The sequence below is a fragment of the Meleagris gallopavo genome, chromosome 1 (assembly GCF_000146605.3).
Source record: "Meleagris gallopavo isolate NT-WF06-2002-E0010 breed Aviagen turkey brand Nicholas breeding stock chromosome 1, Turkey_5.1, whole genome shotgun sequence".
In the NCBI taxonomy this organism is placed as follows: Eukaryota; Metazoa; Chordata; class Aves; order Galliformes; family Phasianidae; genus Meleagris; species Meleagris gallopavo.
In genome coordinates, this window is record NC_015011.2 from 141,276,463 (window position 1) to 141,291,769 (window position 15,307).

The following is a 15,307-nucleotide window of genomic DNA, read 5'->3' on the forward strand; positions in this document are numbered from 1 at the left end:
AGTCCACAAACTGCATCTGCTTAATTATTCATCCAGTGCCAGCAATGAGGACAACGATTCTTTGATTTTCTGCCAGTAATTCTGTCTTCCAAGTCAAATCCTGCATGCTTGATTTCTTTAACTTTATCAATACCACTTATTTAAATTTAACAACTTTCCTGGTAGCAACCATAAGAGATAACCAGTATTGGTAAATGGATGGGCTGCCTTGTTCGAACAACTTTCAGATTTCTGAAAATAGAAATTCTGAGTACACTTACTCTGCTTTTTTTTGATTATTCCCATTTTAGTTTACTACTTTTAAACCCTGTTATGCTAAAAGAAAAAAATGGTAGCATAGAGATTCAGTGAACTTGCCCTGTCAGTAGGAGATGAAAGAAAGACTTATTAGCGTGAGACTCATCAGCTTTAGCCAAAGTTCAAGAAAATACAGTCAGCATTTCTTAGGCAGTGAGAAAAGCCATCTATCTCCAGAGAATAATTCTTCCTCCCCCTCAGACAGGCACCAATGTAGTGGATCAGATAAACAGTGTAGATGAACTTGCTAGGTTTTCTCCACTGCCCATAGAGTGAAACCAAGGTGCCTGGTTTGTCTCTATTTAACTGAAGGGCATCTAAAGCAGGGTGAACTGAATCTTAACATGTTTCTCTTATAATACTAAACTGAAGAAAACCCACCTCTTTGCTTTTCTTCCTTTTCTTCCATATTTCCACATGCCTAACTGTTGTCAGAGAGCTAAACCAGCATATCGACCCCTGTTTTCCAGGGGACACTGAACAGTTTTATTTCTGTTTGGAAATACTAGGGGCAAATTTAACACATAATCAAGGCAGAGAACAGAAGTGGTATAGAGTGTCATTTGCTTCACTGTCTTGGATAGAAATACAGCATTAAAATAAGAGAATAAAGAAAAAGAGTGCTTCCTCCCATCAAGCAATAGTAGTAATTTTAAAAATTCTTATTTTTTACCAAAAAAAAGAAAAAAAAAGACAAAAGGGAAAATAAATTATAAGCAAATAGCATTACATTGAAGCAAAATAGGCATCAAAGAGCTTCTGTCAAGAAAAGCAGCCATATATGCCAGCACTTACCATCACAGTCGCAGCTGCCGCAGCTGCCTGGGCTGCCACTGCAGCCTGGTTAGCTTGATGTTGCGCCGCTTTGATTTTGGCCTGCAAATGTGCAGGAGGGTGAAAATACTTGCATTTCTCCCTCATGCAACGACCTTTTATGTAATCCATACACACGGTTACGGTGTTGTCGTTTGTGTCAATCATTGTGCTGTCTGCCGGATGTGCAAAGCGGCAATCAGTCTCTCCACGTGCACAGTTTCCCCTCTGGAATTCCCTGCACACCTATGTGCAAAACAACACTGGTTGCAACACAAAAAGGCAGGGAAAGCCCATGCCTCCCAAGATGGATCTTCCCCCTCCCCCAATTAGCTCAGTGAATCCAACTTAATGAACTCGCTATCTTCTTCTGGGAGGGGGAAAATGCATCTGTTTTACCACTCCTTGGGTAGTTCTGTGGTATGGTGGCTAAATAGACATGAAACAGAAACATCCCAAAACGTCCCTCCCTTTTCATATCTAGAAAACAACTGGGAAGGATTCTTACTGAAGTAACTGCCCCTGCAAAACTAGTTGAGATTCACAATGCTCAATCCCTTTCAACTGAGATCTAAGTTCTTGCAACTCCATCAGTAGGGAAGGTGCTCCTCTTGTTGATGCTCAAGGAAGATACAGAGAACTGAATAGAGTCTTAAAGCAAAATGGAGAGCCTCCAAAAACAGTTTTTAAAAATGGACAGAATCAATAAGATGAATTTATTGAGGAGCAATGTGCTTTAGATATTGGGTTTTTGGGAAAGGCCGATCATTTCTGTAAGCAGCATTTGGCCTTCTTGTGTGCTTGCACCATAGATTCCACCAAGCAGTGAAATCACTCTGGGGCCATGTGGGGATCCACCAACTCCATGGAGGCTCTAAACATAACTGGGGGCTTTCCTGCCCAGTCTGCTCTGATGTGTGTGACATGCAACTCCTTTACTGGAGGCTGAAGGCCTGTAAAATTACTCTAATACTGATTAATTAAAATCAGGAGAGAATTAACACTGCAATAAAAATGAATGTGCTTGTTAGAAATTTCACCAAAGCATTCTTTTACCGAACTGTAAACCTGAGGGACATTTGAAGAGACAAGGAAAGATGAAACTTCATGCTGATTTCTACGTATTAAACTTGAGTAAACTACCTTCAAAATAAGTGTTTAATTACTATTGGCTGCAAGCATAGGAATTCTGTCTAATTATGATGCCTGTACTTTTAGCAACTATATTTTAAGCACAGTTTCTAAAATAATGGAGTTTTTCCTCCAGGAGCCTTCCTACAGTGTATCAGAGAACTGCATTTCTAGTCATGGTTGTTTCTACAATACCTCCAGTTTATCAGTCCTAAGGAGTTTCTGAGTAGCAGTAGAACCGGGGACTGAAACCGGTGGGCTTCCAGGAACAATGACGGGTGGCGTGGGCAGGATCTCAGTCGGGACTAAGCCAACTCCTGGTGTTACTGGCGTCAGGTAAGGAGCAAAGCTAATAGCCGTGTTCGTTCCTATTGTGGGACCCACTGGAAATGTGGGCTGCAAAATGAAAACACAGACCAAGATGAAAAAAATCTTAATCAAGTGCTTATTAGATGTCTTTTGCATGTTCTCCCTGATGCCAATTCGTTTTCTTAATCAAAATATTTCAAGCAGTTGCCAAAATACAGAGCATATTCTCTTCTTTTAATCATGTGACACATTCCAGCTGCATACTAGGAACCACACACTTTGTAGCTCTGCTATTGCAAAAGAGGCTGCCAATGCAAAGGGAATCCTACTGCGAACCTGAATCTCTGTGGAGGTCCAGCTTATACTGCAGATTTATTTACACATCTAAAAGAAGAAATAACATAGACTTTATTGCTTTTTCTCAATACCTGCATTCTTTGGGAGAACAGGCTATTTTTCAAAGTACCAGATTTCATAGGTGAAGCATTATTAACTATATTAAAGCCATATTTCTAATAAGACTATAACTAATGAGCGCTTTGGCTCAACTTCCATCTGTTTGCATGCTATATTTTGCCACCTCCTGCAATTATATGTTGCTATAACTCACACATTTAAAAGCCTCACCTTTTAGAATGTTTGTGTGCCCAGCTGTCACCAGTGGCAAGCAGAATAAATATTATAATCTTCAATGGACATAATATTTAGAAAAGGATTACTCAGGCTTAGCTTGAGTTCATCTTACAAAAAAGGTCGATTGGAAGAAATGATATGGTTTTAAAAATCTGTTTCATACCTTCCTAGAAAAAGTCAGTGAAGTCATGACCAGAAGAAAGAGCACTTGTGCGATGCTAAAATCCAGCCCTACCACAGTAGAATAGTGGTTTTGTTATTACCAGCTCCAGTGGGGATGGAAGCAGAACATAGCCATGGTCTGACCACGGTCATAACTGGAACTGAAAAGTAATTTAGTTCTGCAGAGCTGATGTTTACTCCAGAGTGAAGCTATAAATAATTACGATTATAAATGAAAAATTCAGACAAAACAGGACAATTCTGAGATTTGCTCTGTCACAAATTAAGTTCTTGAATAAGACAGCAGCAAGAAACGAACCCTGCAATGACAGAACACCGTAGAAAACCTTACTGAGATTTAAAAATGGTTAATGAAAAAGGAAATTTTTTCCCATTGAGGTGACTTGCATGGCCTGTGCTGGAGAAGAGAAGCTAGCAAGAAACATTATGTGGAAAATAAATAAGAGAAGTCAAGAAGCTATGATTATTTTCAGTGGGGTTTTTGTTTGTTCCTCTCCCCCTTTTCTTTCTGTTCTTTTTTGTAGGTGTTTGGAACCAATTACTAAATTATACATAAGTTTGAGTTAGATGCTTAAGGCAGCACACTAGCCAGTTCCAACTGTACTTCCAACTGTATGGAAATGGCATCTAGGTAGGTTGCTCCAACTCTAATGCCTCCTATTTCTTTCCATGGCAACTACAGCAGATACAAAGATCATAATAACACTGTTTGATAGAGCAAATTCTCAGCCACAAAACACTCTTTTTCAACACAGTCACTACAACTAGCTGTGCATTTTCACCAGCAATGAACAAGAGCCTTCATGCCATACTTGTCAAAATCTGCACCAGTGGAGGTGACCCACTGTTGCCTCTGCTGAAATGCACCACCCACCACCTCACTGTGCTCACATCCACTGATTGATCTCTGGAAACATTCACCAAGTGCCAACAAGTAAGTCAGTGAGTGTCATTTTTTTCCACATGGAGGAATTCAGTGACACCCCTTTGCTTCACATGCACTTCCATGTCAGATGCCATTCTGTCAGACTGTCTCTCTGCTGCCATCTGTCACATGGCAACAAAATATAATGGGATATTGGTGTGAAGGTTTAAACTCTATTGCCATACCATCCCAACCACCATCTGCCTCAGACATCTTGGACCTACAGAATAAAACAGGAGGCATTACTTTTAAAGTTGCCCTCATATTTGACCTGCAGAGTTACAAGTGAATAATACTCTTTTTTTTTTTTTCAGACCAAAACTGCTCAATATCAAATACCACTGTCTATGAACTAAATTCTTTACAGCATTATAATGAAGATACATACAAAAAAACATTTCAACTATTTCGTGGACAACGTGTGTCATGTTTAATAGAAATACCATCTTTGTATCAGATACGATTTTAAGAATAAATCTTCATGTCAAATGACTTGTATGGAATTTTCTTCTACTTTTTATCCATTTGGTCAAGGCTGAGTCATCTTCATTTGGCAATTTACGTGAGACTGAAAAATAAAACTCCCCACTTTTATCACAGCCGTCAGTACAGAAGGCATTATGTCAATGAAAATGTAAAGTTCAAGTGATGAAATGAGTGAGCAGAAAAAAACATGATTTTACCACTTCAATTTTCCATTATAATACCAAGAAGTGGAATCATTTTATTATTTCGTGAAAGAAAAAAAAAGAAATAGTGAAAACTTAAGCAGTATAAAATCAGGAAATAGCAAAACATATTCTGACAAAATACCCAAATATATCTTACGCTCATACTGAAAGCTGATAAACATGTACTGAGCCTCAGGGACTCCTGACCCCCAGTTTTTGCACACGTGTCCCACCTTACAGCAGATACATCAAGCATAAAATCACTTTTGGAAAATTAATCTGGAGTGAGCTATGTGGCCAAATACAGATTCTTCACCTGAGATGTTTATAGTTATCCCCTTTGACAGTCTATGGAAAGACAACAGCAATTAAAAGAAACTGAACCATACAATCTGAATACCAATATCTGAAACAAGTCAAGCAAATGGTAATTAAAAGTGCCTATTCCTTCTGATAAACTATAAATGGACCTAGGAAGCCCAGTGTGGAAGTTGATGCCAATGCTCCAGATGCCTCAAGTTAGAGGAATTAATCTCACTCCTGTGCTTTGCATAGGTGTTTCAACTGAGAAAACATCATTAGCTACCAAATGTCTCTTTCAGACTACTTGTCTAGTCATGCTTTGCAAGTCTGGTACAACAAGGAGCTGAACTGCAAAGGCAACCCAGAGCAATTGATCATTCTCACGTATATCCCAAAGACACTGCTCATGTCTGCAAGATTCTAGTTTTATGTCACCTTCTGGATTTCAAGTGTGTTAACGTAAGACAAAATGCTGAGTTTGCAAGTAGACACATCATCAACTCTCTGCCTGTGTTATTCTGAGACACTTCAGATTTCAGGAGAGAAAGAAATCACTACCCAGAATAACATCACTTCTTTTTCCACAGGACTAAATATTGTTTGAAGCCACTCAAACTCACAGACTGCTGAGAGGGGAACTTTGTAGTCCTACTCAAATAACTAACTAAGAAATTATTATACAGCTTTTTGCCTCCAGAAGTATCACGGGTAAAACCCTTGTGAATCTAGACAAAACTTAACAAGAACTGAATGAGGAAAAAAAAAGAAAGAGGGAGAAAAAAATGCGAGTCTGGGATAAAAAAGAAATATCAAATCTCCAGCAACAGTCTTTCATCTTTTACAATGCAAATATAGAAGAAGGCATTTCTAGCACCTCAGTAGGGTTCCCTAAGTCAACACATGAGGTTTATTTTTATTAAGACTACTTTAGACACCTTTTGCAGGTCAATATAGTCTTCTATCTTAACATACTTACCGGCAACACCATCAGAGAAATATACTTACCACTGGCTGTAGCGGGGTTCCTGGAAACATGAACTGCATTTGCTGTGCAAGCATAGCTGCTGCAGTTTTTTGTTGGATTAAGTTGTTCCTGCCATTGATTTCCAGTTGAGTTTTTAAATGCGTTGGTGGGTGAAGGTACTTGCAATTCTCCCTTGTACAACGACCCTGGAAAAAGAAGTCACACTAATTGGTCTGTTGCTTTTGATGATAGCTTAACATCTTGGGGCAAAATATTACACCATAAGCTAAGCAAGAACTAATGAAATGCGGGGTGTTTCCTGGGAATGGTGTAGCGGACTGGGAGGAGCTGACAGCCTTGAGTTCTGCTTCAGCCCACTACATCTCACTGACTGTTACAGCTATTAGCCATGAACCAAGGAGAAAGGCTTTGAAAACAGTTGATGGCACTTTCATTGTTAAGTACAAATCACTGCGATACAATTAACAGTTTGAGTATTATCCAGGCTGCCTGAATTGCCTCTCTTGGATCTTGGCTAGGGTATCACGTTATCATTAATATACCATGCTTTTATAAATTACATCACAAATAACAACATTAAATATTCCTTACGAGAAATGCAGCTTTTAAGCACATTACATATAAAAGAACCAACCATGTGACAACTTTCTGCTTGTGTTCTCCTGCACGTTCATGCTGAATTACGGTTCCCTGCTTTCATGCCTCCTGTTTTTATTACATCAAGTACAACTTTGAAATATTTCCAGCTAAGTATAAAGGAACAGAAGTTGGCACTTCTGGAACCAGAGGCTTTAAATAGAAGATCGTACTGACCACAGACGTACAGCAGACAGCCACCTTTGAGATGGCTTGTGTTGGAGAAGATGGACATGGAACACACCTCTACTGACCACGTGTCAAAATGTAGGCAGAGCAGCAGAAGAAGCTGATACATTCTCCCCAGAAAAGGAAACGATGGGGTGCATCAGGGCGGGAGGACATGCTAAGATCAGGGGCTCCTTAATGGCACGGCTCATAAACAGTCATAAAGTTTTAAGAGCTGTGAGCAGACGACCCAAAGTATTAGTCAAACTGGATCTGACACACTCAACTTGTTGAAGACAAGTTTCCAAATGGAGATCGTTTTTTTTTAAAAAGTGCTCTTTAAACCTTCTGTTCTCTGCTATGAATGTTTTAGAATTCTTAGCCAAAAGGAATATCCTCCTATAGCCACAGGAACATTTAGATCCCTGCAAGAGAACATTACACAGTACACATGTACTCTGACACTGTGTATGCACACACACTTTCCTACCAAACCACCAATATGCTTTGGATGTCCCAGAACATCAGTATTAGGAGTTCAAGAAAGCTACGACTGCAGAATGCAGACAGCCAAGCCTCAGTGCCAAGGAACATCTCTTGGCACTGTTTTAACATGCTGGTGTAGGTGAGGCCATTTTTAGTATGGTGTGCTCCTTCTTCTGACTTCTGCTGGTCACTGATTGTTGCTTTCAATCAAACACACAAAAGGAAAGTTACTTCGTCCGCAGGCTGAAGCAGAAATGGAATAGTCACATTTTGCCTTGGACACAGAAAAAGGTGTTTCCATTCATGGAGAAATAAGGCCATCGCCTTTCTCATGTTAAACAGGAGCACGTTTAACGCGGGCAATGAGCATCTGCTTTTTTGTTGGCTGATGAGGATTTCCTGATTAAGGCATTTTTAAAGGAGACCTATTTAATTTTAATCTAATTTGTATGTAAATGGTTCATACAGCAAATCTGAAAATGAAAACAGCAAAACAAAATCAAGTAACTCTATCTGATGGAAATACCTACCTATGCAAATGAAAGTGATCCTCAATTAAGGAGCATAAGTAACTCTCAACTAGAGTGGCTTTTGAAGTACCTCAGTTCTGAAAAGAGCCTAGAGCCAGCCCTCTGCTATTGCTTCCAAAAGCACACAGCTAGCTTATGCTAGCACTTCCAGTTCAGCAAAGCAGCCCACAATGCACAAAGGACTAGTTATTGCAGAAACTTTCCAAAATAATCCAAACACATAAAAATGTGCTCTATTCTCTGAAGTTATCCGTGTTTGTGCCTCATTTACTAGTTAGTGTTTTTTTGTTGGTTTTCTTTGAGCTCCTGGTTAGCAATGAACTTACTATAAAAGTTATGTGGTCCTGTCAGGCTGCTATAGAAAGCGCTGTAAACAGATCGAGCCTTGTTAAAGTGAAATGACCCAAAATAGACCACAACTGAATGAGCACTGAAAATAGTGTGCAGATGAATCCAGTCCTAGCAACCCAAACCAAATGAATTCTGAGACCACTTTCATTTGTTGGACCTTCAGTGGTTGGGGAAAAATGCCTATAAGCGACTTTTCATTTCTTTGCTGATAAATGGTCCGTGTCCCTATGAACTGCTGATGGCAATAGCAGAACTGGGCTGATTCCCAACAACTGATCAATTAAAGAATAAAAATTCAAACTTGTGGCATCATCTCAATCAGATGTGACCCTGGGTTTTTTATTTACTGAAAAGGCAAAACCGAAATCCAACGGAAGTGATAGCAGCAAATCAACCGAACAGCAGAGAGTGCTATATTATTCAACATGTTGGGTCTACAATAAAGGCCCATTTGGATTCTTGAAGAAAAAATACTACAGTAGCAGGCTATCTCAAAACAAATACAGAGGCAAAATTGATTGCTTTGGCTTTGGGATGCATTGGTATCAAGCCTCTGGAGCAAGGCTTGATTCACCACAGCTCTTAAAATCACAGTAGCACAGGTGCTGCCCCAGACTTGCTGGTGCACAGCAGCACAACCTCTGTTCAAATAACAGGGAAGGCAGCAGGGAAAATAATTGCTTAATACAACTTCTAATTTACTCCCACATATGAGTCAGAGTCCTGACACAGGGTGCAGACAGACTGGCTTGAAACTTAATCCCGAGAAACTCCTTCCACCAATGAAATGAAGGTTATCAAAATGCACATCACAAGCTGTTCACTTTCCATGTGATTTCTTTACCAAAACTCACTCTCAATGAGCTGTCTCCTTATCTGTAATTGAGAGTAATGATGAATGGAGACGAGATGAAGTTCCCAGCACTCCTTGCCCTGGAAGCCTGGCACTCTGACCTCCCATTTCTCTTGCTTTGTTCTCTACAGCTGGTCTAGCCTAAAGCACTGGGCCATATTTCAGGCAGGTAATGGAAAATTTTAGCAGAAACACTGCTTTTTCTACAGCTGATTATCCAGATTGGGGACGTGCTGTGGCTTGCACCTGGGGCGTGCCACAGGTTTCATTCCAGTAGGAGGTGGGAGGCAGAAGGAATGCATGCAATGATCTGGGAACTCAAATGATGCCCAGTACCCAGGTGCTGCAACAAGGAGCCCTGTTTCCTTGTGGGCAATGCTCTTGTGGACTGCTGACTAGCCTGGCATCAAAACCACTCCCTCTGTAAGCTGTATCACACCACTGAATTATGGTATAAATGAATAATTTCCCTACTAAGAGCAATAGGCAGTTTGCCTAAAACCAGTGGCACAAGACAGTTCAAAGACTGGAATGTTGAGCTGCTGGAGTGGGTCTATAGGAGATCCATAAAGATGATCAGAGGGCTGGAGCACCTCCCCTACGAGGACACGCTGAGAGAGCTGGGGCTCTTCAGCCTGGAGGAGAAGGCTCAAAGGAGACTTTACAGCAGCCTGAAGGGGCCTACAGGAAAGCTGGGGACGGACTTTTTAAAATGTCGTGTAGAACAGTTCAAGGGGAAATGGTTTTAAACTGGAAGAGGGTAGGTTTAGACTAGATATTGGGAAGAAATTATTTACTGTGAGGGTGGTGAGACACTGGAACAGGTTGCCCAGAAAGGCTGTGAATGCGCCCTCCCTGGAAGCATAATAATGAGTTAGTTTTTACTTATTAAAATTGTCTTTAATTTTCATAAAAATAAGATGTTTGATTTTTTTATCAAACAAACAAATAACAATAAAATAATGTTTCTTTTATCTTTTTTAAATTGAGGATCAACTAATTCATCCACAAGAATTTTGCTCATCTATCAAAGGCTGCTTTTAAGGCAGGAGTCAGCAGTACGTATTCTTAGTATGCTTATTGTAAAGTTCCAGTGGTAATTGGACCACCTAGTCCAACCCCTCTGCAACAAGCAGGGACACCTACAGTTAGATTGGGTTGCTCAGAGCCCCATCCAGCCTAACCTTGAAGGTCTCCAGGAACGGGGCATCCACCACCTCTCCAGGCAATCTGTTCACATCTAAATGCAGTACTCCAGGTGAGGCCTCACCAGCACAGAGTAGAGGGGCAGGATCACCTCCTTTGCTCTGTTGACCGCACTTCTTTTGATGCAGCCCATGATATGGTTGACTTTCTGGGCTGCGAGAGCACATTGCTGGCTCATGTCCAGCTTGCCATTTCACCAGCACCGCCAAATCCTTTTTGGCAGGGCTGTGCTCCAATCCTATATCCCCCAGCACTAATAAAATAAAACCAAGACCTTGCATTTGGTTTTATTTTAACCTCATGAGATTCACCAGAGTTCACTGCCTGAATGATTTTGCATACAAATACAAAGTCAGTGAAGGCAATCTATTGTCAATACTGGTGGGAACGAACAAGTGAGCCTCCCTTACCTCACACCACAACGTAATGTCTGAGTGAGACATCACGTTACATCCAGAAAACAGGCCATCTGATGAAGAGCAGGAAGAAAGAAGCCTTCTTCTTTGCTAAAGTCTGTCCTTCATTTCTATCCCCTTTCCCTGAGGTAGGCCCAGTTCCCAGATTCCTCCTGTACCTCATATCCCTCCCTCTCTCTTTCTCCTTCCCAGAGCACTCTCCCACTTCTCCTAACTATAGACCAGCAAACAAGTCACATAATAAATATAACTTGCTTAAGCTGTGTGTGTCCTCAACAGCCAGCCAAAATGTGCATGTGGTTGGCAGACCACACTCAGGAGTGGCTCAGTTCAGGCTGCAGCCTTTTCCTTAACTGGGCAGTGATTTGGATCTTTCTCTTCTACTCAGCGCTGATTTTTGCATAAATAGTAAGAATTTTTTTTTTTATTATCAAGCCATATGTCTTTGAGATGTCTTCTTTCAGCAAAATTGTCTGAAATTGGCTAGAGTGTTTAAAGCTATTATGTTGCAAGGTTGGTACTGACAAAAGTATGGATAGTGTAGTTTCACAAAATCTTTTACCTTAACAAAACAAGTTATTACTAAAAGACGCAGATAAAATCATATGATCTCTCAGGATTAAATATGCAATATTAAGAAGAAAATGACATTTATGGCTTTTAAGACATGAATAGTTTTAGAAGATATTTGAGTAACTGGTTCTACAAAGGCAAAAAGATTTGCTGGTCTCCGGCCAGACACCCAGAGAGCCCAACATTCTGCAGTCAGATAAACACCTGAAAAACCCCACCAAACATCAACGACACACCTGATGCTACAATTACCTCTCCAACTGTAAATATATATATATACATATGAATATATATATATATATATTTGTAATTCTGTGTCAGACAGCTTCAGCAAACTTTGCACATGCTTGTAAAGATCAGATCACATTCTAATAAACCATATGCATTTGCAACTGTGGGCATGCTAGTCATCCAGATATCACCTGCTACATATTGATATTAGATACCTGAAGATATTACATGCTGTTCAGAGCTTGGCTGAGTAAGAGCTATCAGCAGCTTCTGTCTGGGACAGTGGCAGCACACAGCAAGAATAGCCACAGAGACAGCAATGTCAGCAGTCGTGGAGGTACTGAAGCCATAAATACTCTGGAAGAGTTTCTGATGACAGTTTCTTCTCCTTTGGGATTCTTTCTCAGCAGCCCCTTTGCAAATTCTGGTTGGGAATGAGTGTGATCTCTCACAATTAATTTAACAATTTCACCATTGCATACATAAGGAAATTCTCAACTCCAACAAGCTTAGGCTCCATAGGACTGACAAACAGACACAATCAATAGAAAGGCAATAACTTTGAGACACTTAAGCTTGCGTTCCTCTCCTGTTCACTCCAAAACATCCAGTTCAAATGTTATTTTTCAAATGCAGAAATACCAAAAAGGAAAAGCATAAAAAAGCAAACAGTGGCTGCACATTCATTGAGGTATGCAGAGAAGGCTGATTCCCCTTGTTCTACGGGACTTGCATTTACTTATTCCTCCTATTTATTTTTGTACACGAGCTCTGAAATGCCAACAGCTAATTAAACACTCAAAATCGAGGCCAAATACTAGATTTCAGTTAGGACTGGCATATAGCATTCCAATGTTGGGATTCAATTCTCCTTTACAGGTCTATCTGCTTCCTAAGTTCTCTGAGAAAGTAAAAAAGAAGAGACCTCAATAAAGTGTTTCTTTTTTATCTGCTGTGGATACTTAGCATCTCACACCATCTGTAAAACTATACATGACTGCAGAGTTAAGCACATATGCAAGGACTTAAGGGATTTAGTTAAGCCTTGGGAGAGACTAGTCATTGATTTTTAAAAATATATCTTATTACTTTATTTCTTCCTTAATGTATATAAAGAGGCTTCAAAGGGTTTTTGAATTTTGCATAATTTCATATAAGGAGTATGTTGACTTGCAAACATGCATGCATATGAAAACAGGATTCCTGTAGCCTAAGCAGAATTGTATCTAATTTTATTAAAAAAAAAAGAAATGGAGATCAATGTAAGATCTTGTATCTTGAAAATGAGAACTGAACTATTTGAGACAAAGAAAAAAAGATAAAAGGGCCAAACAGTAATAGAAATATTAAGCTCTTAATGCAGAGTTCAAAGATCTGAAAATTCACTTCTTGCCAACACACCTTAGGACAAGAACAAGGAACATCTCATATATTTCACTTGAAATATTTCAGCTGTTGGATCTGTTTTTCCAAAAAAAAAGAAAAACCCTCAAAATTTTGTAGAGAAATTAATTCCTTATTTCTGAAGCGACCTCGCAAGTCCACCCACCAAAGTTAGTGAGTGTGCATACATATTTATATGCACCTACACATTTCTGTTTTAAGAAAAAGTAGAAGCAAATTCACCTTCCTGCTTTAAAGTAGGAAAGGAAAATGAATGCAAAAAAATTCTCAGGTGACTTGAGATTGATTTGGTTTCCAGCAAGCTAAGAAAACCCATTAGCTACTCTTCTAATTATTTCAACTATTTGCTAGAAACTAGAAACTGGTAGAGTAAAAATGATTTTTATTCATAATTTTAGAAAACAGAAGCTACCAGTAACATTACTTTATGCCTGTAACTGGCATTAAAAAAAAAAATTTGAAGAAAAATGGAAGTCTTACAAAACGATGAGATGTCTAAATGATGTGAGAGTCTTAACATTAAAGGCTAAATAGGAGATATTTATTTAAATGGAAAAAGACAAAATGTTCTATTGGAGAGCACATTTGCAATGCACAAAGAGCTCTGAGTCTCTCAAGATGCTCTTTCAACCAAATGTGGAGAAGGATTGCTATAGCGAATGGTTTAATAATTTGCCTTGCAATATCAGGGGAAGCGTACTCGATATTAAATTGCTCAGATGTGTATGAAATTGCAAGTCATTTGACAAATATCCTTGAGATTAACAAATAAGACAAAGAAAATTCAAAGAAATAATAGTTTACACTAATACCAATTTATTTTATTTCTATGTTTATCGACTCAAACATAAATTGAGAATAATCAGGAAATAAAGTTTATTTCTTCTCCAATCTCATAGCCTCTTCTTTTTTTTTTCTCCTTCATTTTCACACTGGCACTCAAAATCTAAACCAGTTATTTTTACCTCAGCTTCATGCTTGGCTACCAGCATTGATGAATATATCACAAACAACTGTGGACAACCCTTGAAATACATCTTCACTCCAATGCACGTAGGCAATTTCCATGAAATAAAAGGCAGCCAACGTGGAGCTAAGGGAAAATTCCTATGGATCTAACATAAAGGAAGCAGAGGGAAGGGTAACTTTGTTGAGTTACATTTCCCAAACCTATTACTTCCATTATACTAGCAGTGAGGCTCTCCACTGGATGTGAAGGTGCATTGTGCAGGGCTTTTAGGCATGATGCAGGCTGCTAAGGGATTCATAGGGCTGCAGGAACACAGAGCAGTGCCTTAGGTGCTCCAGCACCACTCATTCCATCAAGTCGAAGGGTCTGCAGATTCCTGCATGAATTACAGAAAATATGCCCATGGCCTTTACAGAGGCTTGGTATCTGCTGAGCTGAGAGCACTACACACTACACACACTGAACTGATGACTGGGCAGCTCCCAGTGCTCGTTACAAAGATCAACTGTTTTTAAGACAGAACAGAACTGTGTAAATCCTGGGTGGACCGCATGGTAACTCAGGGCAACACGGATGTTTTGCTGGTAAACAACATACTTCACTACTGAGTGTAACTTGATTGGATTGAAAAAAGAAGATAAAAGCTGAAAATCTCAGTAAGAGGAAATTTTTTTCCACTTTTCTCACTATCTTAAGAGCAGACAAAAATAGCCACTGCAGAAGTAAAGCCAGTAAAGAAAGACAACTTGTGTGACTGCAGATCAGCTGACAAAAGAAAATGCAACAGCGGCATAGAGAAGAATAGTACAAACCACGCTGTGACAAAACAAGAGAATGAGCACAGCATGGTGCCATCCCTGACAGACCTCCTTCCTCACCTCCTTTACAACTCTTTAAAAGCCTTCAAGCAAATGTATGGTTTTAATATAAGCTTGCTCATATGACCAAGAGTGAGTTTAAACACTGAGTTGTGCTTCATGTGAGTGTGGAAACACCATTTGGCAGTGAAAATGTAGGCAAAAGTAATTGCAGTACTGGCAGTCTGTGCCCTGAGACACCTTATTATTCTCTCAGTGGCTGTGGAGGAAAGCTAGAATGTCCTCAGTGTTGATACAGCACACCTTCTGCAATTATCAGGATAGAAAAGAAAGAGTGAGCAGTCAGTAGTGAAGATAGGGCTTTGCCATCAGGATGCCTCAACAACGGTTCCCTCAACGGGACGGTTGGAATCTT

General features: G+C 39.7%; 1 protein-coding gene across 11 annotated transcripts in view; it reads right to left on the reverse strand.

The window, feature by feature from the left end:
* Window positions 1–15,307, reverse strand: part of MBNL2 (muscleblind like splicing regulator 2) — a 91,522-nt gene that overhangs the window by 25,026 nt on the left and 51,189 nt on the right. For all 11 annotated transcript variants that reach the window (XM_019610371.2, XM_031557805.1, XM_031557802.1 and 8 more), the window contains 3 exons: window positions 6,271–6,435; window positions 2,437–2,637; window positions 1,093–1,356 (listed from right to left, as the gene is read on the reverse strand). In XM_019610371.2, the coding sequence (XP_019465916.1) occupies window positions 1,093–1,356; window positions 2,437–2,637; window positions 6,271–6,435 (630 nt within the window). The remainder of the gene's footprint in view (window positions 1–1,092; window positions 1,357–2,436; window positions 2,638–6,270; window positions 6,436–15,307) is intronic.